Source organism: Hyperolius riggenbachi, chromosome 3 (genome assembly GCF_040937935.1).
Source record: "Hyperolius riggenbachi isolate aHypRig1 chromosome 3, aHypRig1.pri, whole genome shotgun sequence".
NCBI lineage: Eukaryota > Metazoa > Chordata > Amphibia > Anura > Hyperoliidae > Hyperolius > Hyperolius riggenbachi.
This window is the reverse complement of record NC_090648.1, coordinates 94,861,427-94,886,348: the sequence shown is the minus strand read 5'-3', so window position 1 is coordinate 94,886,348 and position 24,922 is coordinate 94,861,427. Positions and strand designations below refer to the sequence as shown.

General features: G+C 45.0%; 1 protein-coding gene across 2 annotated transcripts in view; it reads right to left on the bottom strand.

The window, feature by feature from the left end:
* BAG4 (BAG cochaperone 4) overlaps nt 1-24,922 on the bottom strand; it is a 56,587-nt gene that overhangs the window by 11,238 nt on the left and 20,427 nt on the right. Inside the window, exons 2-4 of one of the 2 annotated variants that reach the window (XM_068274607.1) lie at nt 17,604-17,696; nt 11,326-11,565; nt 3,222-3,404 (exon numbers count right to left, since the gene is read on the bottom strand). In XM_068274607.1, coding sequence (XP_068130708.1) covers nt 3,222-3,404; nt 11,326-11,565; nt 17,604-17,696 — 516 coding nt within the window. The remainder of the gene's footprint in view (nt 1-3,221; nt 3,405-11,325; nt 11,566-17,603; nt 17,697-24,922) is intronic. The other variant, XM_068274608.1, reaches the window with a different exon arrangement.

Sequence of the window (24,922 nt, the reverse complement as noted above, 5' to 3'; positions counted from 1 at the left end):
AGACTGCTCTGACTTGCTGAATTACCAGGACTCATAGCAGAAGATAAAAGGTGGTGGAGGTGGACAGCGAGGGACTGATTAGCCTAAAGGGGGCTGGAAGAAGCCCCAGGTATGTATAAAACTTTTCTTTTCATCCGTCTCAGTTACCATTTAATTTGTAGTCACCAAACCAAATTTTAACAACATATCAAATTATTTGATTTCATGAGCAAAGAGAGTGCATACATTTGCATAAATCAGAATCAACACAGAATTATTTCCATCTCATTGACCATCTCTATTAGTGACACGGCTACACATCAGGCTTTATACTTACAGCATAGATGTTATTTAGTATATAAGAGATTCCTGTGTACACATCATATATACAGTCACAATCAGATATGTATATCTGACTTTAAAAATACGGGGACTGCTTTATTGAAGCTGCACAAGTAACTAATTTTGATTGGTTTATTTCATTTTTTGTGTACTAGGCAGAGCTATTACTGTATGTATAAATTATTTATGATGACTATTATCTGAGAAATAGAACATTTTATCATAATTTCTATTTTAATTACAGTTTAAATTCATTAGGAGTCGGAGTCGGTGCATTTTTCCCCAACTCCGAGCACCCAAAATTGCCCCGACTCCACAGCCCTGGGTTTTTTTTGAGTGATTTCCACAGAAGCGAATGGAAATGGATCAGAAAATCGCTCAAAAAACAAAAAAAAAAAAAAAACTATCGATCCTCAGATTGGACACACTGGAAATAATCGATCTGGCAGGTAAATCTGCCAAAAAATTGTATGGAGTGGATCCAGCATAAGTAAGGCAAAAAAATGCAATCAAAATACATTAGTGCAGTCTCATAGTGTTTTAAATTAATTTTTATATTCAAAATCCTAGATAACAAGCATCCCAGACGCTCAGAAAGATGTATGTTACCGTGCGGTTCTGCGTCGACGTGCAGTGGACTGGAAGTCATGCAAGTCCACACAGTGTAAAAAACAGTCGCATGTTTTACATGTTGCGCATGCGCGGAAGCTTATTTTGTACAATATGCTTTCGTATTTCCAAAACAGGAAGTGAGCGCAAGTGACCATCCCTTCCTGTTTGGCTGTTAGCCAGGAGGGGATTACTGCGTATTAACGCGGTAGTCCCCGAAAGTCTGTTTTTGGTGGTGCAGTGACTGGACTGCACCGCTGCATACTTATATTGAATGTAATCTTATATAGGCAGGGTTCTCTTTTTTTCTTGTACATATGGTATTTGTTTTTAATGTACCGTTTTACAGAGTGCACCGTACAACTATGTAATACCTTTAAGACTGTTTGTTCATGTTCATTATTTACATTGTTTGTACTGTTATATACTTGTACTTACCGTATTTTTCGGAATATAAGACGCACTTTTTCTTCCCCAAAAGTATATTCCAAAGGTACGGTATTTTCGCCCCATAACATACTTACCGTATCCTGCCGCCGCGATCCTAGCCTCCTTCGTCTGTCCGCCGTCATCCAATGTCGCAGCAGCCGTCATCAGAGGGTCCAGCAATCCCATCCAGTATCCCCGACTGATCCCCGCTCTTTAAGTGTCCAAGTCGCCGGCTCCTCTTCACTGCAGTCATGCGGTGATTACGCGCTGCCGGGGCCGCCTTCCTCCATAGTTACGGCGTCCTCTTCTTAGATACAGTGCCCCCTTCTGTGTGACGAGCAACGCATGTGCGCCGGGTCACGCATGACGTCAGGCGCACGTGCGCCGCTCGTCACGCAGAACGGGGCACTGTATCTAAGAAGAGGACGCTGTAACTATGGAGGAAGGCGGCCCCGGCAGCGCGTAATCACCGCGTGATCACCCCGAGGCTGCATACAAGCATGACTGCAGCGAAGAGGATCCGGCAACCTGGACACTTAAAGAGCGGGGATACTGGATGGGATTGCTGGACCCTCTGATGACACCTAATGGGACCCTCAGATGACGGCTGCTGCGACTCTCGGGTGATGACAGGCAGATGGAGGAGGGGAGGATCGCGGCGACAGGATCAGGTGAGATGCAGCAGGGGTGTAGTGTAGTGTTGTTTAGTTGGCTGAAGGGGTTACTTAATTAAGTGTAGTGTAGTTTGGGTTGGCTGCAGGTGTTAGTGAGGGAAGTGTAGTATACTGTAGTGTAGTGTAGTGTAGTTGTAGTAGGGGTTAGTGAAGTAATGTGTAGTTGATGGGGGCAGCAGGGGTGAAGTGAAGTGTAGTGTAGCAGGTGTTAGTATAGATGGGCAGTGTAGCTTAGATAAAGACAGTTTTGGGGGAGTTAGAGGTCCATAAGAAGCCCCTGCACCATAGACGCACCTAGGTTTAGTTTATTTTTTTTTCCCTGGTTTTTGCCCTCTAAATCTAGGTGCGTCTTATATGCCGAAGCGTCTTATATTCCGAAAAATACGGTAATATTTAATTGTGCAATTCCACAAATGATGGTGGTACACGAGAATTCAATAGCAGTATTGGTGGTTGCTACTCTTCTAGACTAAACAAAAACTGCACTAAAGTTCGCTGCAGATAAATGGTTTGACAAAACACTGGTGTCCGCAATACAAACGATGAGTCAGTGAGTAACGTCACGCACTGTGCCGTTCTGAAAACAAGGACTGAGCCACTGTGGGCGGGATGACTGTCATTCTCAGCAGAAATGTTTGTTCTTGCTGTACTACATATCTATAATATCCTGTTAAAGTAGAAGATTTTAAAAAGAGAGAGAGCGAGAGTGTGTGTGAGTGTGAGAGAGAAAGAGAGAGAGAGAGAGAGAGAGAGAGAGAGAGAGAAAGAGAGAGGGAAAGAGAGAGAGAGAGAGAGAGAGAGAGAGAGAAAGAGAGAGAGTGTGTGTGAGTGTGTGTGTGTGTGTGAGAGAGAGTGAGTGAGTGAGTGAGTGAGAGGGGAGTGAGTGTGTGAGGGAGAAAGTGTGTGTGAGAGAGAGTGAGTGAGTGTGAGAGAGAGAGTGAGTGTGAGAGTGCGTGTGCGTGAGAGAGAAAGAGTGTGAGTGAGAGAGAGAATGTGAGTGAGTGTGTATATAAATAGGTATATAAATAGATATATAGATAGATAGAATATGCTTTGAGAACCTCCATAGGCCCTTAGTTACAAACTATCTACAGCAATTATTTATCAGTATTACCTTGTCAAGTCTGCCAAAAAGGGTTCACTGTATGGGCACATTCATTCGGTTTTCTAAACGACATGGCCACGTACCTTTACATCATATACTCCTTGTTGTACATCTCCTCCTTGCCATGGTGCTCCGCCAGCAGCCATATAATGGCCACTGCTTGGGTTGTGCTGGGGTGGAGGAGGGGGTGCGGTGGGCCACTGGTAAGGGTTCGGAGCTCCATACACGTTCCAGTTCTCATTCTGCGGGCTTTGCTGAGGCATTGCCTGAAACATTTAAAGAGGAACTTTAGCGAAAGGCGGGGGGGGGGGGGGGGGGGGCTCTTTTATGCTTAACGCATTTTAACTGAAATCTTCTTCCCAATGCACTGCTATGGAAAAAACGCGTACCAACGCACACCAACTGATTAAGTGTAAAAGGGGCCTTAAAGTTTTTTTTTTTTTTTAAGATATTCATAAGCAACCAGAATCTCCCGCTGTGCATGGCAGTTTGGAAAAAGCTGTTTTTTCCCACAATGCAACAAGGTTTACAGACAGGAAACTGTCATGACCTAGGTCCTGGCATCACACTGTAGGAGGGGTTTAACCATAATATCAGCCACACAGACCCGCCTGATGATCTATTTGAGAAAAGATAAAGATTTCACATGGAAAAGGGGGTATCAGCTACTGATTGGGATGAAGTTCCATCCTTGATAGATCCTTTAAGACATGCCTTAGTTTTGGACAGAGTAGATAACTGTTAGGTTTGGTAATGTGTGTATATACATATATATTTTTTAAAAAACACTGACAGCATAAATACTAAAGCAGTTGGGCCAGATCTATCAAAGATGCAGGATACTAAATACATTTCTTCTCCTACTGAGAGGGTACTCCATTCAAGGAGACTGTGCACAGGCTGTAGCCTCCTTGGGCTCACTTAAAATCTTTATGTGTACAGAAGACACTAAATAACAGAGTTCCATGCATATAGAGCAGGTTAGGCTAGCTCACGCTACACTGGTGTAATGACTTGGACAGTCACAGTGGATCCAGTGTACAATCTACTGTCCCAGATGTTCTCACCACCTCTGCAGCAATGGACAGGCCACAGATCACACCTTTGTAAAGTGCTTTTCTCCTGAAGGACCCAAAGCGCATCAAGATGTGAAGCAGCCTAAAAGCGCAGGAGCCAGCTCGGGCCCACTCAGGAAGCATCGTCCAAGAAACACCCCTAGGGAGAAAAGCACACTCTCCCCTTTTGGCTAAGGCCACAGAAGCTGCTCAGTTCTTCTCCCTCCACAGATTTTGGAGCCACAGTGACAGCAATAAAGGTCCTCCAGCGTATCTTCCATGATGGCTCCACATCCTGGTACTTCCAGTAACAGATTAGGAGAGCAGTTATGATCAACCAGAATGCTGCCTCCTTACCTTTGCTGTGACGGGAGCAAACAACTGGAGTGCAGGGATACTCACTGGACAGCCACTGCCAGGCCAGAGGAGAGGTGGAGTTCAGAGTAAAGAGAATGGGGAAACCTTGTTAGGTAGCTGACTGCGTGTCTCAACACTGACTAGCATTACAGTTAATACTGACTCATTCAGGGCCTAGAGGGGGAACCTGATTCATAATGTCCGAATAACCACTCAAGCATACCGTACTAAGCTGCCACCTTGTGGATAATGGTTATAGCAGCAACAAAGTACACATTTCAGATTAAATAAGGCATTATAGTATCAATATGTACCTCACACGACAGGTGGAATAGTGGATATTGTCTTACAGTAGTGTCATTCGTTCAAATTTGGGCCGGAGCACCATCTGCAAGGATCTTGTATGTTCTCCCCATTCTTGTGTGTTTTTTCCCTGGGAAAAAAATGGTTTCCTCTAACATCCCAAAAAACATATAGATAAGTTAGCTGGTTCCCCCCACATTGGCCACGAGAGGATAAATTACTTGTGAATTCCTCTAAGGGACAGTAAGTGACATGTTTATGCACTTTGTAATGAGATGTGGAAGATGCCTACACTATGTAAAATAAATAATAATAATGATTTACAGAATCTACAAACTCCATTAAATGATTATTAATGCTTTCAGACTGGTTGACAAACTATGATAATATAAATCATACTAGTGACCTTAGGTGCATCTGTCACTCACGCACGCCTGCTGCGCACACACACGCCCGCCCCTTCCTCCCTCAGCTCTCCTCAGTGTCTCAGCGTCCCTCCATGCACATGCGCATCTGTCACTCACGCACGCCTGCTGCGCACACACACATACGCCCGCCCCTTCCTCCCTCAGCTCTCCTCAGTGTCTCAGTGTCCCTCCCTGCACATGCGCATCTGTCACTCACGCACGCCTGCTGCGCACACACACGCCCGCCCCTCCCTCAGCTCTCCTCAGTGTCTCAGCGTCCCTACCTGCACATGCGCATCTGTCACTCACGCACGCCTGCTGCGCACACACACGCCCGCCCGCCCCTCCCTCAGCTCTCCTCAGTGTCTCAGCGTCCCTCCCTGCACATGGGCATCTGTCACTCACGCACGCCTGCTGCGCACACACACACGCCCGCCCCTTCCTCCCTCAGCTCTCCTCAGTGTCTCAGCGTCCCTCCCTGCACATGCGCAGCGCAAAAAAGCACCGTCACAGGGACATAGTGGACGCAGAGACACAGGGCTATTATATAAAGAGATACCATCTCATACATGGCTTCCCTTCACCATTTGTCCTATCCATTAACCCTTTAGACTGTAAAAATGCCCATCAACGGCACACGGTACACTTTTTCCTTCAGAATCGATCTTTTTTATGATCTAATTGTATAGAAAACTGTGCCGGTTGTGGCGCAAATCGATGTGATACGATTCTTTGGTCTACTGGAAGAGGAGGGGGAAAAAAAAAAATTCAACCCAAAAGTTGGATTTTATGATCGAATTGGAATGTAAAACCTTAAATCATTTCGTTAATGTGAACAATCGCTAATTGCCTTCCCATTAGTTACGATTGTTCAAATCACGTTGAAAGATCGAATCTGAAGGAAAGATTGTACCCTTAGTGGACACCTTAAGCACGATTGGCCAGGACTCTCTTTCCATTTTGTCTCCGAGGGCCCATTCACACCCGAAAGTGGCAAAACTGTAGCGCTTCCATTTTGTGCTGGTCGTTTTACCGCAATTAGGGTGGTAAAATCACTGTACACTCTCGCGATTCAGAGCGATCTCGAGCAGCGCTTTTTAAAGCACTGTATTGTGATCGCTCCAGAATCGCAAGAAAATGCTGCAACACATTTCGCGATTGCCGTTAATCGCAAAACGCCCGCGATCGGCGGCATTCGCGGCAGTGAGATTACTGACATAGGGTTACAATTGCACTAGAGCTTTAAAAAGCGCTATCGCTTTGGCGATTTGCGGGAATCCCCCCCGCTAATCGCCCTAGCGTGAACGGGCCCTTAAAGTGAACCAGAGACGAAGCACCCGCATGTATTTTACCATATATAAGTGGGAACAGAGAAAACACCTACACTGCTCTGTTTCATTCTTCACTGCTTAGCCTGCTTGTTATCAGCCCTGATAAAATCCCAGACTGAGTATTCAGTCTGGCATTACTATAATGACTCAGCTATAATGATTCCTGAGCAGAGCCACAAGGGGGCAGACTTGGGCTTGTAAAGATATCAGAGAAAACAGACTCAGCTATAATGATTCCTGAGCACAGCCAGACTGAATGCTCAGTCCGGGATTTTATCAGGGGGGAATATTAGGCAGATTTAGCAGAGAAGAATGAAACAGAGAGCAGGGTAGGCGTTTACGGTCATGTTCCCATTGATATATATGGTAAAATACATGAGGGTGCTTCATCTCTGGTTCTCTTCAATGCTGTGTAATGTGTGTGCATATCTTCCACTACTATGTGTATATCTGTAATTGATTTGTTCACTGCATACAATTGTAATCCACCCGTGCCTTGTACTGTTCACTGCAATCTGTATTGTTTATATTGTTTGTTATACCTTGCAGTCTGTAACCGCGCCACGGAATGGCCCTATATCAATCAATCAATAATAATAATAATAAATAAATGGATATATTTATCATGACTAGATTAATTGGAAAAATTATAGTGGCTTTAACAAAAAGCAGTGATGGAGACTTCAGCCGCTAGTGTGCAGATCGTTATTCAATATTATACAGTATAAGTGAAGCTGGATATACACAGTACAATTTTCTAGCGGATTAACGGATCTATTAGATAACTTCCAACCAGTCCGACTGGATTCCGATTGATTTAGGATACTTAACACAAAATCGACAACGTGGACATCTACACACGATGCAATTTATCAGTTTACTGGTCAATCTGATGGAAAATTGTAACGTGTGTATAAGGCTTAAGAAATTATACACTAAGGTCAGTAAGTTACTGAGTAGATAGACTGTGCCAACACTGGGAGCAGAAGACCCTCCAGGAAGAAAGTCACTTCCTGCTGCACTGCCCCAAATATACTGCAACCAGGGACACTTACTTTAAGAAACTGATGGAACTTTTTCCAGACTTTCACACAGACTAGAGGATGGAAGAAAACTCTACATTCTACTAGAAGAGGAATCCACAGTGACAATGGCTGCACACTATGTCACAGCATGCCACAGAGAGGAGGAATCCACAGTGACAATGGCTGCACACTATGTCACAGCACGCCACAGAGAGGAGGAATCCACAGTGACAATGGCTGCACACTATGTCACAGCATGCCACAGAGAGGAGGAATCCACAGTGACAATGGCTGCACACTATGTCACAGCATGCCACAGAGAGGAGGAATCCACAGTGACAATGGCTGCACACTATGTCACAGCATGCCACAGAGAGGAGGAATCCACAGTGACAATGGCTGCACACTATGTCACAGCATGCCACAGAGAGGAGGAATCCACAGTGACAATCGCTACACACTATGTCACAGCATGTCACAGGCTGAGAGGTGCATAAATGAACTGTAAACCTAAAAATGCCCACGGCCTGCTTACCCATTGTACTCCTATCCAACCCCCTCCCATGTCCCCAATTTCCCCTTGCTTTGGCAATGCCTGTATGAATCTTAGTCATGCCAATAAAGCTACAGTATTTTTGATTTGACTTAATACTCTGTAAAGTGCTACAGAAGTGTGCAGCACTGTATAAATACAAAATAAAATAAAGTATTGTAGGCTCACCTTAAAGGTCTCGTCTACATTTCAGAGCTCTAGGCTGCAGTCACATTGAAAGCGCAATTCCCGTCCCAGTTATGTGTTTTTACCAGAGATTTGATGAAAGCTGCTGGCGTGTAAAATACTGTTGGATGAGCTTAGCTTGCTGCGCAGTCAGTGCGCCATCTGCCACTATCCACACGCTTAAAGTAAACCTGTCCAAGGAGAAAGCTGCAAACTCATTTCTAAACTGACCTATTTAAAAAAAACAACAAAAAAAAAACACTGATGTGGAAAATAACTACATTTAAGATTAAATCGGATTCCCTTCAGTAATTTGTTTTCCATAGCATTATTGGAAACCATTGCGCCACAATCCCCTGGTGCAGTGATTCTCAACCTGGGGTTCTCTTTAAGGGGAAAGGAACCCTGCCGTTTTTTTTTTAGTTTTTTTTTTTTTTAAACAGGAAACCGTTGCTTAATATAAGTTGTATGGGGGTGACACACTGCCTAATATGTGTTTTATGGGGGAGGGAACCATTCCTAATATGTTTATTATTTTTTTTCAGGGGGAACCGTTGCCTAATACGCAATTTATATATGAATAAAACACTGTGAATTTTACAATATTTACAGTGCAAAAAATGCTTCTAACGTACAAATTAAATAAGGGGTATGTTGGCTGAAAAGGATGAGAACCACTGCTCTAGTGCACCGCTATTTAATAAAGTGTATGGATAATTTGTAAAATCATTTCCACCTCTCCCCATCCACGAGGTAAAATAGTAATGCTGGTGCACATGAACACAGAACATTTATTTATATCGCGCTTTTCACCTGGCGGACTATAAGTGCCAGAGCTGTAGCCACTAGGGAGCGCTCTATAGGCAGTAGCAGTGTTAGGGAGTCTTGCCCAGGGTTCCTACTGAATAGGTACAGGCTTACTGAAAAGGCAGAGCCGAGATTCGAACCCAGGTTTCCTGTGTCAGAGGCAGAGCCCTTATCCAGTACACTATCCACATTATACATATGCAATTAAAGGGGGTTGCAACGTCCAAAAATTGCCTAAAAATAGTTAATGTCACAAATATATATGCAAAACTCTTTTTTTTCTAAAAAGGGTCCCTATATGTCCGCTGTTTTGTCTGTGTGCCTTTCCTGAACTGTGCAGTGCCAACAGGATTGTGGGAATCTTTTAATTTATTTTTTTCCAAAAAAACCAGGGCAGCTCAGCTGGAAGTGGCGCTAGCATAATTTCCAACAGATATAATGCTGAAATCTATTGTAAATGTGTCTGCAGTGTATGGGCAGGCACAAGATCCTTCTCTGATCAGATTCCATCAGAGAGAGGTCTATCTGATGAGGTTTATCTGATGGTTTGGGCCAATACTTACATCTAATAAATTGATCTGCATGGCATAATGCAGCCTCTCTCAACCTTTTTACCTTGAACCCTGTAAATAACTTTTGGATCTCAAGGAACCTCTGCAAACAATTTTTTGGAACCCCTACATTTATTTTTCAAGAGGTATGGTCTTTAAATAGGTTAGGCTGCTTATTTCACTATCTCCTATTACACTGCCACTCATTACACTGTCTCCTGACCCCCCAATTCAGTGCTTCTTGTTACAGTACCCCCAATTACAATGTGCTCTATTATACTTCCCCCACGATGGGGTAAAATGCCAAGGAACCCCTGCAGAGTCTTCAAGGAACCCTGGTTGAGAAAGCCTGGCATAATTTAAACTTCAGAACTCAAATCTCTGCTGTGGTGAAATCATCCCATTTTCACCTGAAGAACATTGCAAAAATCAAGCACCTCATACCCCCAGAAGATCTGCCAACCTTAGTCCACGCCTTCATCACATCCCGACTGGACTACTGCAATGCTCTCTACACTGGCCTTCCAAAAAAGGTCTTGTACCGGCTACAGCTGATACAGAATACTGCTGCCAGACTGCTAACCAACCAACCCCGTCACTGCCACATAATGCCAGTCCTGCATTCCCTTCACTGGCTACCTATAAAATGGAGGCTCCTATTCAAGATCGGCCTACTGACATTTAAATCCCTGAATAATCTAGGCCCTGGATACTTGAAAGATATGTTACAGCTGCGTAGCAATCCCCGCATTCTCAGATCCACAGGTTCTAATAATCTAGTCATACCCAGAGTCCACTTGGAAACTTTTGGTCCCAGAGCCTTCTGTCATGTTGCCCCTACGTTTTGGAACTCCTTACCTCAACAGATCAGGACAGCCCCATCCCTGGATGTGTTTAAATCCAGACTGAAAACCCACCTGTTCAGTCTGGCATTTGCAGAAATATAACTTTTGTTGTGTGGATACTTCATCCTACTAATTACTGAATCTGAGAGAGCCTAAGCGCTTTGAGTCCTATGGGAGAAAAGCGCTATAGAAATGTTATTGTATCATTGTATCATAATGAGTGACTGGATGCAGTGGCGTAGCTAAGGAATTGTGGGCCCCAGTGAAAGTTTTACATTAGGCACCAAAACCTGCCATGGACAACCACAGTGTCAGAGGTGAAAGAACAGGATGGGGTACAGTGTGTTAATGATCACTACTATTCAAAGTATTTATAGAAGTGATTATTATCAGCACAGGACCAGTAGAGAGCTTATACTGCGATTGAGAGAGGGCCCCTCAGGGCGGTCATAACATCTGCATCCTCTGTTGCTACGCCACTGACTGGATGTCACCTTGGCCAAACTGAAAATGCTACTGTCTATTGTATGACTAAAATTCATCTTTAAAAGTGAACATAGAGCAAACAATGCATTTATATATAAACAACAAGGCAGATTACTATAAAAAAAATAATCACATTTCATGCAACTTTAAAAGCATACGCCACTCAGCCTGGTGGTCTGGGATCTACTGGTAGATCATTATCTACACAATGGGCACCCCTAATTTACACCAATGCACTAATAGACGGATGACAATACTGCAAAGGTCCCAAATCTAGCCAACAAAGAGCATCCACTACTCACCGGAGGGGCTTGGTACTGAGGATACTGAGGGTGCTGCTGCGGATAGCCCCAGTGGGGAGGAGCTTGCGGAGGCCCACTTTGCTGCTTGTACGGATCAACAGTGTAATGAGGCTGTGAAGGAGGAGGGGGAGGGGGAGGAGAATAGTAGGGGTTTGGTGGCGGCATCCCAGGATAAGATTGGTTCATTGCAGACTGACCATAGGCTGGTCCATAGGATCCATTCGCATAATGCTCCATACCCTATAAAGAAAGACACTGAGCATAGGTTATAAAGCAAAACAATAGAAAAGCATCATAAATGCTGATGTAACTGCATTTTTGTTTTGCTAAATTTACAAGTTTTTTTCCTATGTGGTTGTCACTTATAGTAGGTATTCGTTATTTGATACCTTTATAAGGCTCCTCCCCTTTTGTTTCACAAAGCTGTGTATTGTGTGTGCATACCTCCCACTCCTGTGTACAAATATGTCGTTTATTTGTCCACTGCATCAGCTGTAACACACCCTTGTCTTGTATTAACTGCGGTATTGTTTATATTGTATTGTTATATCCTGTATGCTGTTGTACAGCGTCACAGAAGATGCTGGCGCTATATAAATCACTCATGACTGATCCTCTTGCTAACAGATTTTCAAGCTTACCACAAGGTGGCACTGGTTGTTCACCTGCTTTTATACACGTGCGGTGCAATGATACCACAGCAGGGGAGCCTGCCACAAGGTCACTGCATGAAACCATACTTCATATGACCCTCCTGCAGTGTGAGCCAACAGGGTAATATGCATAGGCCCATCCCCGTTCAGTGATGCATTTCCAGGAAGTTGTCACCGGGATTCCCGTCAGTTCCTGCATACGTGCCTAGTCTGGCTCCACCGTTTGCACTTACTGCGTTACCATAGACTTGCATTACTGCATAATCCTTGGGGTAGGCATAGATCATGCAGTAACGTAGTGACGTTGCAATGGGATTGCGGCGATTTGACTACTTCCGGCGCAGCGTGATGCATTGAAAGTTTACATTGAATTTCATTGCCCTGGCAACGGAGAAGCATACCGCACTGCTATGTAATGCGTTGTATGTGAAAGGGCCCTTATTGTTTATTTTCCTCACATGGATTCTGTAGTCACTGTTAAAACTATGTAACAGATTTCCTCAGCAGTTTGGTAAACAAGGTGGGACCAAAGCTGTAAATTTTATTTTTTTATCGTTATAGTGGACCTGAACTCTTGCACAGGACAGAAGGAAAACATGCAGAAATGCACCCTGTATCTATTTAGAGTGTTTAGCCTGTCTATTTCCCCCTCATCTGTGTCTAGTCACAAGTTGTAATGTGATCTCTCCCATGTCACATGACTGCCATGGCAGAGATGACAGATAAGCTCATTTGAAAGCACAGGATGTTAACATGTCTGCTTCCAGGAATCAGGAAGTAGAAACCGTGCTTATTTCAGGATTTGTATCATCAGTAACAAAGAAATGTTTTTTGTTTAACTACTTGAGCCCCAGAGGTTTATACCCACCCTAGAACCAGGCCATTTTTTTACAATTTCAGCACCCCACAACTTTAAAGTGTACCAGAGCTGAAAAAAAATAAAGATTTGATACTCACCCTCGGCTTCCTCCAGCAGCATAAACACATCTGTGTCCCACACCGTCCTCCCGCGGTCTGCTGTTGAGCTGCGATCAGCTCCGGTAATACGCTCAGTTGGGTCTAGTCTGGGTCTTCTGCGCATGTGCAGACCTCCCACGCATGCGCAGTAGACCCAGACTGACGTGACTGAGCCAGTTACTGGGGCTGATCACGGCTGAACGGCAGACCACGGGAATATGGAGAGACTCAGATGGGTTTATGCTGCTGGAGGAAGCTGCGGGTGAGTATCAAATTTAATTTTATTCAGCTCTGGTAGACGTTAACGGTTTATTGCTCAGTCATCCAACTTAGCACCTAAATAAAATTTTACCTCCATTTCTTCTCACAAATAGAGCTTTTTTGGTTTTAGTTTTTATCATTTTAATTAAAAATGAAATTTTGTACAAAAAAAAACAAAAACCGAATACACATTAGTTAATTGGTTTCCCCCTAAATTGGCCCTAGACTAAGGCCCGGTTCACATTAGTGTTTGCCAACGGAACCGGCCGTACGGATCCGTGGTCCGGTCCGCTGAACAGACAAAAAAATGCTGCAGGACCCAATTTTCCGGACCGATTTGCTCAGCGGATCCAGCTGGCCTGATCCGTATGTCCGGTTCCATAAAACACGCTAATGTGAACCGGGCCTTACTACACAATACATACATAGACATATGGCAGGAATTAGATTGTGAGCCCCTCCGAGGGACAGTCAGTGAGAAGACAATATATAAATAAAATAAACAGCCTGCCAGCTCCGATGAGTGGCTGGCAGGCTGATCGCTGGGGCCCGCTGCGCACACTGACGGGAGCTTACTCAAGCTCCCGTCAAATCTCGTTCCTCACGAGATGACGCATAAATGCGTTGCTGAGGAACGAGAGAGCCACTTTATGCATTGCACTGATCAGCACTGCAGGGATTTAATGTATATACTAGTGTATAAGCCAACCCCCCCAACTCTTACCTAAAAAAAATAAAAGGAAAAATGATTGACTTGAAAATAAGCTGAGGGTAGGAAATGCAGTGGCCTTATAGTGCACAGGAAGCATTGTTTGGAGAATACAGTTGACTTGGAGGGTGTAGAAGGGACATACCCCGTCGTTCTTTTGTTGCCCGCAGGAACTTCAAATGACAGTCCTGCAGAATGTAGATGCTCATGCCCTTCCCCTACAGCAGTACTTGCTGCTCCACCAGAAGCAGAGCAGTCTGTACAGTGATCATTCCTAAACTGCTGCCCAGAGCAATCTGTAACAAGTTGCAGAATAGGACAAACTTTCCTTGACATTGTATAGAGAGATTGAAGCCAGGATTTTACTGTCCAGAAAACTTGCTTGAATAACCTAGTGAAAGCCCCTATCTCTTCATGTAAAACTGTTCTGTACAATTTATGGTTGTTCGTCCTCTTTAAGGGCCGGTTCACAATTGCTTAGAAACGTACAAGTTCAGGAAGTTTTTTTTTAGAGATTAGACCTGTCCCCACTCAGGATTAAGAAGTCGCTCTCCGTACATCACGGAAAAAAGAGGCAACACCCCTCCACCAAGGGTGGCTGAATGGAGTAATGGTTAAGGGCTCTGCCTCTGACACAGGAGACCTGGGTTCGAATCTCGGCTCTGCCTGTTCAGTAAACCAGCACCGATTCAGTAGGAGACCTTGGGCCAGTCTCCCTAACACTGCTACTGCCTATAGAACACGTCCTAGTGGCTGCAGCTCTGGCGCTTTGAGTCAGCCAGGAGCAAAGTGCGATATAAGTGTTCTGTGTTTGTTTGTAAGTATGACGTAGTATGGCAGTGTTCTCCCCAGGATTTTTTTCCAGCCGGGTGGCATGAAAAAGTAGCCGGGTGGGGCGGCACGGGGAAATTTGGCAGTGTGGAAAATAAAATATGCTCTAATTATGTCCCACACATGTGCCCATATGTACGCTGGCAGCCACGTGGGGCATGTGTATGGATGATGGACGCAGCCCGGAGCTAGCGGTGCACACGGATAGGTAAAGTATAGGGGTGGGGGCACATTGCACATTAGGGGGGTAGGTGGTGGATGCGGATACTTACAGGCTTGACAGTAGTGTCCGTGCACGATGACAGACTGTCAGCGTAGCCTCGGGCGCTGGTCCCGCCTCTTACTACCGCTACCCCTCCCTCCCCCCCCCCCCCCCGAGTGACCCAGCCATATTTGTAGTGCAACCCTGACCCCCGATTGCCCCCTCAGCCAAATGCCGGGCAGAATCGTGCTGACAGAATCTCAGCTCTGTTAGCTGATGTGTTAATGTCCCGCCCCCTCTCCTCGTCCCCCCCCCCAGTTTTCAAACATCCTCCGGCAGAGCAGCAGAGTGTAGTCCTTATCAGCAGCGTGTCCGTCCCCCTCCTGCACATACAGGCTCTATTAGCAGAGAAACTTTCACTCACTGCTCCTCGCCGTTCGGGTTCCCCTGCTTTGCCTGTCACCGGCTCACATCTATGTCGCTATGCTGTGGCGCCTCGCCACCAGAGGGCATCATACGTATGAGCCGGTGACAGAAAAGCAGGAGAACCCGAACGGCGAGGAGCAGTGAGTGAAAGCTTCTCTGCCAATAGCCTGTATGTGCAGGAGGGGGACAGACACGCTACGGATTACGACGACTACTCTGCTACTCTGCTCTGTGCACATTCGGGAGCAGCGCTGGTTTTTGCTACTTAACCCAGTGCGATAGCCGGCCACGTGCTGATGGGAACGCAGGCAGCCGGGCGGTAATTGATTTTACCCGGGCAGCGCGCCCACTTGATTGATCCTGGGGAGAACACTGTATGGATACAGAGGCGCCTTTAAAAGTGAGGAGGTAGTGGTGGACTTACCACCTACGGGCAGACAAGAAAATGCAGATTAATTTTCAGCAAAACAATTTATTTACATACTCCAATAAAATACAACGCGTTTCGCAGGAGTGACCGGCTTCCTCAGGAAATAAGATGGAGTGTATACAAAACAGATCTGGTACTAGGTCAAGTGCCTCTGTGCGGGCCTAAAGTTAATTTCCCTATTTCAGTGTAGACGTCACTCTGTGCCATACACTTCTACAGTGAGGAAAAAAAAGAGGCGCCAATAGAGTAAAATTATATTCCAATTAAAACCAATTAAAATGTGGGTGGCAGTGGTGGACTCGCCTACCCCCAACAAGAAGAGGACCACTTATATGGTTAACAATATAAATTTAATCAATTTAGTACTCCAAAACAACAATTGGTTTGCAACGCGTTTCACGGGACACACTCTGGCAGAGGCACCACGCTAGTACGGACTACTACTGAGTTGCTCCTGCTTGTATGTACTTTGCCTGAGGAGGCGGGCTTGTGTCCCGTGAAACGCGTTGCAAACCAATTGTTGTTTTGGAGTTCTAAATTGATTAAATTTATATTGTTAACCATATAAGTGGTCCTCTTTTCGTTGGGGGTAGGCGAGTCCACCACTGCCACCCACATTTTAATTGGTTTTAATTGGAATATAATTTTACTCTATTGGCGCCTCTGTTTTTTTCTCATTACGTGATATCCACCTGGTGGATGGGTGTGGACACCCTTTTCTCCTTCTACGCAGAGAGCGACTTTTAGCCTGAGCGGGGACAGGTCTAATTTCCCCGTCTGTGATACAAGTGGTTGCCTGACCCGGCAACCTACACTTGTGAGTATAATTTACCATTATTTATCTTTTACACGACAATCAAATCAACAATAATACACTATTGGGGGCTCTCGATTTTTCCCTTCTTCTTTCTTCACTTCTACAGTGCTCCAAAACTATGGTGCTGTAGGGGAGTAGCCACAGAGAAATAGTCTTTGAAACTAGGAGGTTCCCAGACGTGAAACACGTGATGTCATCGCAAATGTGCAGACAAGTGGTGATGGAGCACGCCACTACACAGTCAGGAGACGAGGTGGGAGGGAAGAGGGCAGCTCAATATGGCCGACCCTGTCCACTCTTTATGAAGAAAACCAAGTCTACACGGTACAATCTATTAGATCATTTCCACCCAGTCCGATTGATTTTGGGTACTTAACACAAAATTGATCGGAAACAATTGGACGTCTACACACAATGCAATTTCTTATCAGATCACTGGTCGATGTGATGGAAAATTGTACAGTGTAGATGGGGCTTAAGACAGTTTACTCCCACTTCAGACATGGACCAGGAATACATATTACAAAGAATAACACAAAGGATACGTTCAATGAAAAACCAGAATAATAGCTACTTCTCAGTAGGTGACCCAGGGCTGTGGAGTCAGTACAAAAGTCATCCGACTCCAACTGCGACTCCTCAGTTTATGCAAGCACCGACTCCAGGTACCTAAAATGGCTCAGACTCCTCAACTCCGACTCCTTAGTCTAATACTTACCAGGGCTGTGGATTTGGTACAAAAATACTCCGACTACTCAGTTTATGAAACCACCGACTCCAAGTACCCAAAATTGCTCCGACTCCACAGCCCTGAAGTGACCTGTAATAGGGCTCTTCATACATACACATGAGCATGGTATTTGCAGGTTTGCAGATACAGTAAATACAAAGAGCAGATGAAAATCACAGGATGGGGCAGAAGTCAAAGATCTCCTGTCACAGCCATAGTGAACATTTGTGCAGAATCACTGGAACATTTCCACATTACATACCTGTCCTCCAACTGGGTAACTAGGGGGGTACGGAGGCTGCTGGTGACCCGCACAGGACCAGCTGTTCGGCTCGTAACCGGGATATGGCGAATTCTGAAAAGAACAAAACAACTTTCCTTCAGACCAGAAAAAAAACTAGTAACTCCAGTAACAGAAAATAATCCAAAAGACTCTCCAGTATGACTGGGCTACAAGAAAAAGCAATAGATTTTTTTTTTTTCAATTAAAAAAAAAAAAAAATTACATTTGATTTTTTTTACCCAAACAATTTTATAGAAAAAAAAAAATGAAATAAAATACTTTCCCCTAAGTAGTGGGAACTTTTACCTACATAGTGGCTGTGACACACTCTACCTACAGTGGGAGAGAGATTGTGATGGTGGTTAAGGGGACCTACCACTCACCCTCTAATTCATGTCTATAGAGAGATTCAGATAGCAGGTGTTTCAGGTCGTGCGTCAGGGAGCAGTCTGCATGGAGGAGTGCAGAGTAGGAATGAGGGAAGAGAGGGACAGCCACACTGCTAGCAGTCACTTTATTGGCACGTACCGTGTATGTGTAATGGATAAACATCCAATCTGCATAACAATATAACATACCAATGTGGGTATTGGGTGGTGTGTGCTGGGCACAAAAGCCTGGCCACTGTTTTGCGCAGAGTGCATCTTCCAAGGCTATAGGGCTGAAAAGTTGAGTTCCGCCCTCCTTAAAGCACAAAGCCTTTAACCACCTTATCCACCACTACAGTATATCTACGTCCTCTGTGATTTCATCTAAGCCATGAGTCAGTAGATATAGGTCTTGTAGCAGAAGCAGTGCTGTGCAGGATTGGGCTTGCGCCTGTTCACATTTGTGGCACTATCTGATGCAGCACTAATTGGTGAAAGGGAATACAGGTAGTCCTCTGTTAACGAACGAGATAGGGACTGTAGGTTCGTTCTTAATCGGAATCCGTTCTCAAGTCAGAACGCTGTGCTATCTCTGTCCGCCACCAGTGTCTTCCTCTGTGCCTCTTTGTCCCCTTCAGTGCCTTTGTACTCTCTCTGTGCACGTTTGTCCCCCCTCTGTGCATCTCTATGCCTCCCATGTGCCTCTGTACCCCAGTTTGTACCCTCTGTGCCTCCATTTGTACCCCCTCTGGATTTTTGTACCCCCCCTGCACCTTTGTCACCCCCCCTTCCTCAGTTTTTACCCCTTGTGCCTCTGTCTCTATTTGCCCCCTTCTTTGCTGCTCTCTCTGCCCCCTCCCCCCCGGAGCCCTGCTTTTTTCCCTCTCTCTCTGCCTATGGACTCACCTTCCAGCCCGAGTCCAACACTGTCTGTCCTCCACTCTCCGTCTGATCTCTATAGCCGCGTACAGCCACCGCTAGATGCAGCATCACACCGCTTCCTGTATGTCATGTGACATACAGGAACCTGTATTCACATGACATACAGGAACCTGTATGTCACATGACATACAGGAAGCAAGTGGATACCGCATCTAGCGGTGGCTGTACGGGGCTATATGGAGACGGAGAGCGGAGGACAGACAGCGCTGGACTCGGTTCGGAGGAGAGTCCAACACTGCTGAGAGGACATGTGCCGGCACACGGGGAAATTTGAAGGTGCTTCTTCAAACTTCCCCGACGCGGATATTACGTCATCGTGGCAGGATCGGGCCGTTTGTGTCGGCGGGTCGTTAGTATGTCGGGCGTTCGTAAACCGGGGACTACCTGTATATGTTTCCTGAGCTAATGAGATTGGTTTTTCCATTAAAAATACTTTTATTTTCTCAGTTCATAGTGTATTGAAAAATACATCTGTAAGTATTATTTCAGAGTCAAATATCTTCACCATATATTGTAACAGGAACATAAACTAAGTTTTGTGATAAGCGGTAAGAATAGCCAAACACAATTTGTGTTTTTTATCTACAGTAGCACTTTTTATTTTTAAACTGGAATTGGTAAAACTGAGAAATAATGTGTTTTTTCTATTTTTTTTCCTCGTTTTCCCATTAAAATTCATAGAAAACAAAATTGTTGGAGGGGAAAAATGGCATACAATGAAAGCCTAGTGTGTCTTGAAAAAAACAATATATATTTCATTTCTGTGTCATAAGTAGGGATAAAGTTATTAATTGGGGTGCTGTGAGCTGAAGAGTGGATGGTGCCGCTGCACTGGTATGCATTTAGACAAGTATCGGCAAGCACTCCGTAGTTTATAGGCGTTAATAGTTTTATTAAAGGAAATCTGAAGCAAGAGGTACATGGAGGCTGTAATAGTTATTTCCTTGCAAGCAATACCAGTTGCCTGGCAGCCCTGCTCATCCTTCCCCTCTAATACTTTCAGCCATGGACCCTGAACAAGCATGCGGCAGATCAGGTGTTTCTGACATTATTGTCAGATCTGACGAGATTAGCTGCATGCTTGTTTCTAGTGTTATTCAGACACTACTGCGGCCAAATAGATCAGCAGGGCTGCCAGGCAACCGGTATTATTTACACAGAAATAAATATGGCAGCCTCCATATTCTTACTACAGTTGTCCTTTAAGTTGGCATTTCCATACTTCCAATGCAATGTACTGGAGTAGACTACCTCGAAATTCAGGATAGAATCTGCATAGGAAGTTAACAAAACCTTTGTGTATGAATACAGCTGACCAGGAGAAGAATATATTCCTTTCTCTGATCTAACTGGAATTTCTCGTTCACTACCAGCTTTTGCCAACATATTGGGAAAGAGCAGTTCCCAGCAGCCTGGTAATGCAAGCACAAGCACGTCTCACCATGTTTCTTCTATCCAAGGATCTGTACTGAGCCACAATAAAATGTGCAGAAAAATAATGGATAGCTTGCAGGCATAGAAGATATAGTCTCCAGTGGCTAAACATGGCCATACATCTTTGGACTTGGCGGTCAACCAAACATCGGATGAAAACTGGTGCCACCAAGAGCATACACGATAGACGAGGGAAACTATTCCGGGCCAAAATCATTCACATGTATCAATTGGTAAGACGCCAGGCCGTCTTGGTCGATCGGGTGTGTGGTGGTAATCGCAAGCGATATCGGGGTGACACAACGAAACCCCCGGCACTGCCCCCCCCCCAGTGTATGAATGTGCCCCCCATGCGTGTGTTTATACATTAACTGTCCAGTGTCACCCACCGCATGGTGCCCATCCATCTTTGGAATCCCCCGCTCTTCCACTAGTGCTATACACACTGCCAACTTGACATGTCTAACTGCAGCGTGTGTAGCGCTAACGGAAGAGCGGGGAAGATGGATGGGCATCACGCGGTGGGCGACATAGGACAGGTAATATATAAATGCTTACAAGGTGGGCACATTTACACATGGGTGGCAGTGGCAAGGCGGACGATTCCCAAAAGGTTTCAAGCTGAAATCGATTGGGAATTGGCCCACTGTGTATAGGCAGCTGACAGATCTCTCTCTCTGATCAAATTGGATTGACTCTTGGTCGAATCTGCCCATCATCACTAGATGTAATGGTACCTTTAATGCGACAGACTCTCCAACTGTAAGTGGCACTCGTATGCAGAGTATGACCCAAACTGGCCCTATGACAAGTGCTTACATTTAATTCTTTACTGGATTTACAGCCCTGTACAACAAACACTAGTCCCAGCTTATTTTTAAAAACCCCTCAACAAGATCTTATGTCTGCATCGACCTTGACATGAGCCAAACTCCCACACGACTGTGCATGCCTACTGGATCTGTATTTCAGTATACCCACCACCTTCAGAAAAGATACAGGGAAAGTTCTGTCAGTACTCTGGTGCTATCTGACATTTCTTCACAACTCTCCAAGTGATTGTTCCCACTGCAAAATGCATACATCAAAAATGTTACCTGTGTGCTCATAGTAGTAAAAATGTTTTTGTACCGTGTTAGCCAAACAAATTATGTAGGTAGAAAAAAAACTAGCTAAAAAGCTATTAAAAGTTATTACTTTTACAAGACTGTTTTTTTCTCCCTACAGTATATACCTGTGTGCTCACAAAGTCCCATTCTATTGTGTTGAAGGAGACAGTAACTCAATCGCACCACAAATACAGCAAGCAGCGTGGCTGCAATTCTGCAAGAACCACATGGCACTAGTGTGAAGGGCGTACCGCTATTGCATTATAAAATTAGTGCACTTAGTGTTGGCAAAAAGGGTTAGCTCACAAAATTAGAAAATCATGTGTGGTGGGAACACGTTCTTAAGGTGGCCATACATCTAGCAATTTGGCGCTGATCGATCATCCCATTTGATAATTATTATTGAATTGGATAATAAACTGGTGCCACAGCAAGCATTCTACAGATTTGGGCCGAAGTTGTGACGGAACATGTGCCCCACGTGCTATATGTCGGCAGCCACATGGGCCACCAATGCGGAAGTACAGCGAGCAGGTAAAGTATATTAATGCACGGGCACCAGGCCAGGGGCGGCGAGGCATCGTTACGGGGCTGATCACAGAAAGATTTCATTCTGAAATCTAACAGGAACCGGCCTGCGGTGTGTGGGCAGCCAACTGATCTCTTTCTGGTCAGATTCAATCAGAGAGAGATCTGGTTCTTGTTTGATCTGCCCAAAAGGGCACTTTAAAGGGACACTTAAGTCAAACAAAAAAAATAAGTTTTATTCACCTAGGGCTTCCAATAGCCCCCTGCAGCTGTCCGGTGCCCTTGCTGTCTCCCTCCGATCCTCCTGGCCCCGCCAGCAGCCACTTCCTGTTTCGGTGACAGGAGCTGACAGGCTGGGGACGCAAGTGATTCTTCGCATTCCCAGACACATTAGCACCCTCTTTGCTGCTATATGGTATATGATATATGCTATAGCAGCATAGATGGCGCTATTGTGGCCAGGAACACGAAGAATCACTCGCGTCCCCAGCCTGTCAGCTCCTGTCACCGAAACAGGAAGTTGCTGCCGGCGGGGCCAGGAGGATCGGAGGGAGATGGCGAGGGCACCGGACAGCTGCAGCGGGCTATTGGAAACCCCAGGTGAGTAAAACTCATTTTTTTTGTTTGACTTAAGTGTCCCTTTAATGAGACACTGAAGCGAAAAAAAATATATGATATAATGAATTGGTTGTGTACTATGAATAATTACTAGAAGATTAGCAGCAAAGAAAATATTCTCATATTTTTATTTTCAGGTATATAGTGTTTTTTCTAACATTACATCATTCTCTAATATGTGCAGATTACACAACACTCAGCATTCAAAATGATTCTTTCAGAGCAGTCTGTGAACTAATGACCTCTCCTCTGCCAGAGGAAAAGTAAATAGTTAACTAACAGTTGAGATAATAAAAGTCAGAAAACAGCCCTCTCCACGACTTTGAAAGTCGTAGAGATAATGGATTTTTTGCTTAGAGATAACAACTGGAGTTTCTTAACTCTTCCTGTACTGGAAACAATTAGACTGATGTATCTGATCTTAAAGAGAACCCGAGGTGGATTTGAAGAATGTTATCTGCATACAGAGGCTGGATCTGCTTATACAGCCCAGCCTCTGTTGCTATCCCAAACCCCCCTAAGGTCCCCCTGCACTCTGCAATCCCTCATAAATCACAGCCATGCTGCTGTGCTGACAAACAGCTTGTCAGAGCTGGCTGTGTTTATCTCTATAGTGTCAGTCTGCTGCTCTCCCCGCCTCCTGCAGAACTCCAGTCCCCGCCTGCATCCCTTCCCTCCCTGCTGATTGGAGGGAAGGGACGGGGGCAGGGACCGGAGCTATGCAGGAGGCGGGGGAGCAGCTGAGACTGACACTACAGATGTAAACACAGCCTCACAGCACGGCTGTGATTTATGAGGGATTGCAGAGTGCAGGGGGACCTTAGTGGGGTTTGGGATAGCAACAGAGGCTGAGCTGTATAGGCACAGCCAGCCTCTGTATGCAGATAACATTCTTTAAACACACCTCGGGTTCTCTTTAATGTTTTATTTCTTAGCTGTACTACACATACAAATCATAATATCATAGTTTTTTTTCGCTTCAGTGTCTCTTTAAGGCCACAGCTCATATCCTTGTTCTAGCTCACTCAACATTTGGATCTGCCCACATAATCAGCATTGCACATTTTTAGGGTCTTAAAGTGGCCAATATACACACACTGTCCCAATACTGGGCGGTGTGGGATCCTCCTCTAATCAAAACAGCCTAATTTCTTTGTGGAATGGGTTCCACAAAATGCTAGAAACATAACTTTCAGACTGGTTTTACACCAACAGGGTCATATGCATAGTACTGCCCCCCACTCAGTGACGTTCGCCCTGCTAGACAGGAAGTAAGTCACCGGGATTCCCGTCGGTCTGCGCTTGCGTGCCACACTGTCGCTCACTCTTACTGCGTTGCCCATTTACTACAATTACCACAAACATCATGTGCGTTGCTTGCAGTAAAGCGTTGCAAGCTGTGTGTCGGGATTGCGACAGGATGGAGACTTCTGGCTCAATGTGATAAGTGTAAAAGGCCCCATTGACTTGCATCGCCGTTGCTTTACCCTGCGGTAACACAGGGTAACGCAATGCAAGTGTAAAAGAGGCCTGAGATTCAGGCCAACTGGCATGATGACATCATGGCAATTTTGCTAAATTCACATCTCAGCTACAGGTTTATGCTACGAATTTTCAATTTGACTACATGCAAACTTGCCGCCAGCCTAAACTGCTGACAGAATCTGACCCTTCCATCATTGCGCAGACCAGGTTACATTTTCCTAGTCTTGTCAGTTTCAGTAATGCTGCTCCACTGCAGCCTCAACCTTCTGTTCCTGCTGAGAAAGATTAAACCCAACATACATTCAGTGCATCCTGAGATGCTGTTCTGCTCATGACCACCAACAATGGTCATGCGAGTTACTGGAGCCTGTTTGGCCAATTTCCTCAAACCTCTCTCATCAGCAAGGCATTTCAACCAACCACTGCTGCTCACTGGATATCATTCTTACCACTCTGAGGGGTACATTTATCAAGAGTGTCTGAGACAGAATATAAGTAGTTTTTTAGAAATCCGTGCAGAACTGTCCCAGGCTTCTTTAGATTAACTACTGCATATAGTGCAGTTTCCTTCTAAACCTGTTGTAAAATAGGAAAAGTTAGGAAGGTTTATCAGACAGTGCATTGTGTGAGGTAACCAATACATCTGCTGTATTGATACTGGCAGGCTCTGAGTGAGGACTTCCACAAGTGCGGAGGCCTTCACAAATCAGACCTAGCCTGCACTCTGCACTATCTGTAGAACTGTTATTAAGCATTTCTTAATCTGCAGAAGATTAGGAATGGATTTGCACTTTTCTTAACTCTAGTGCAGCTC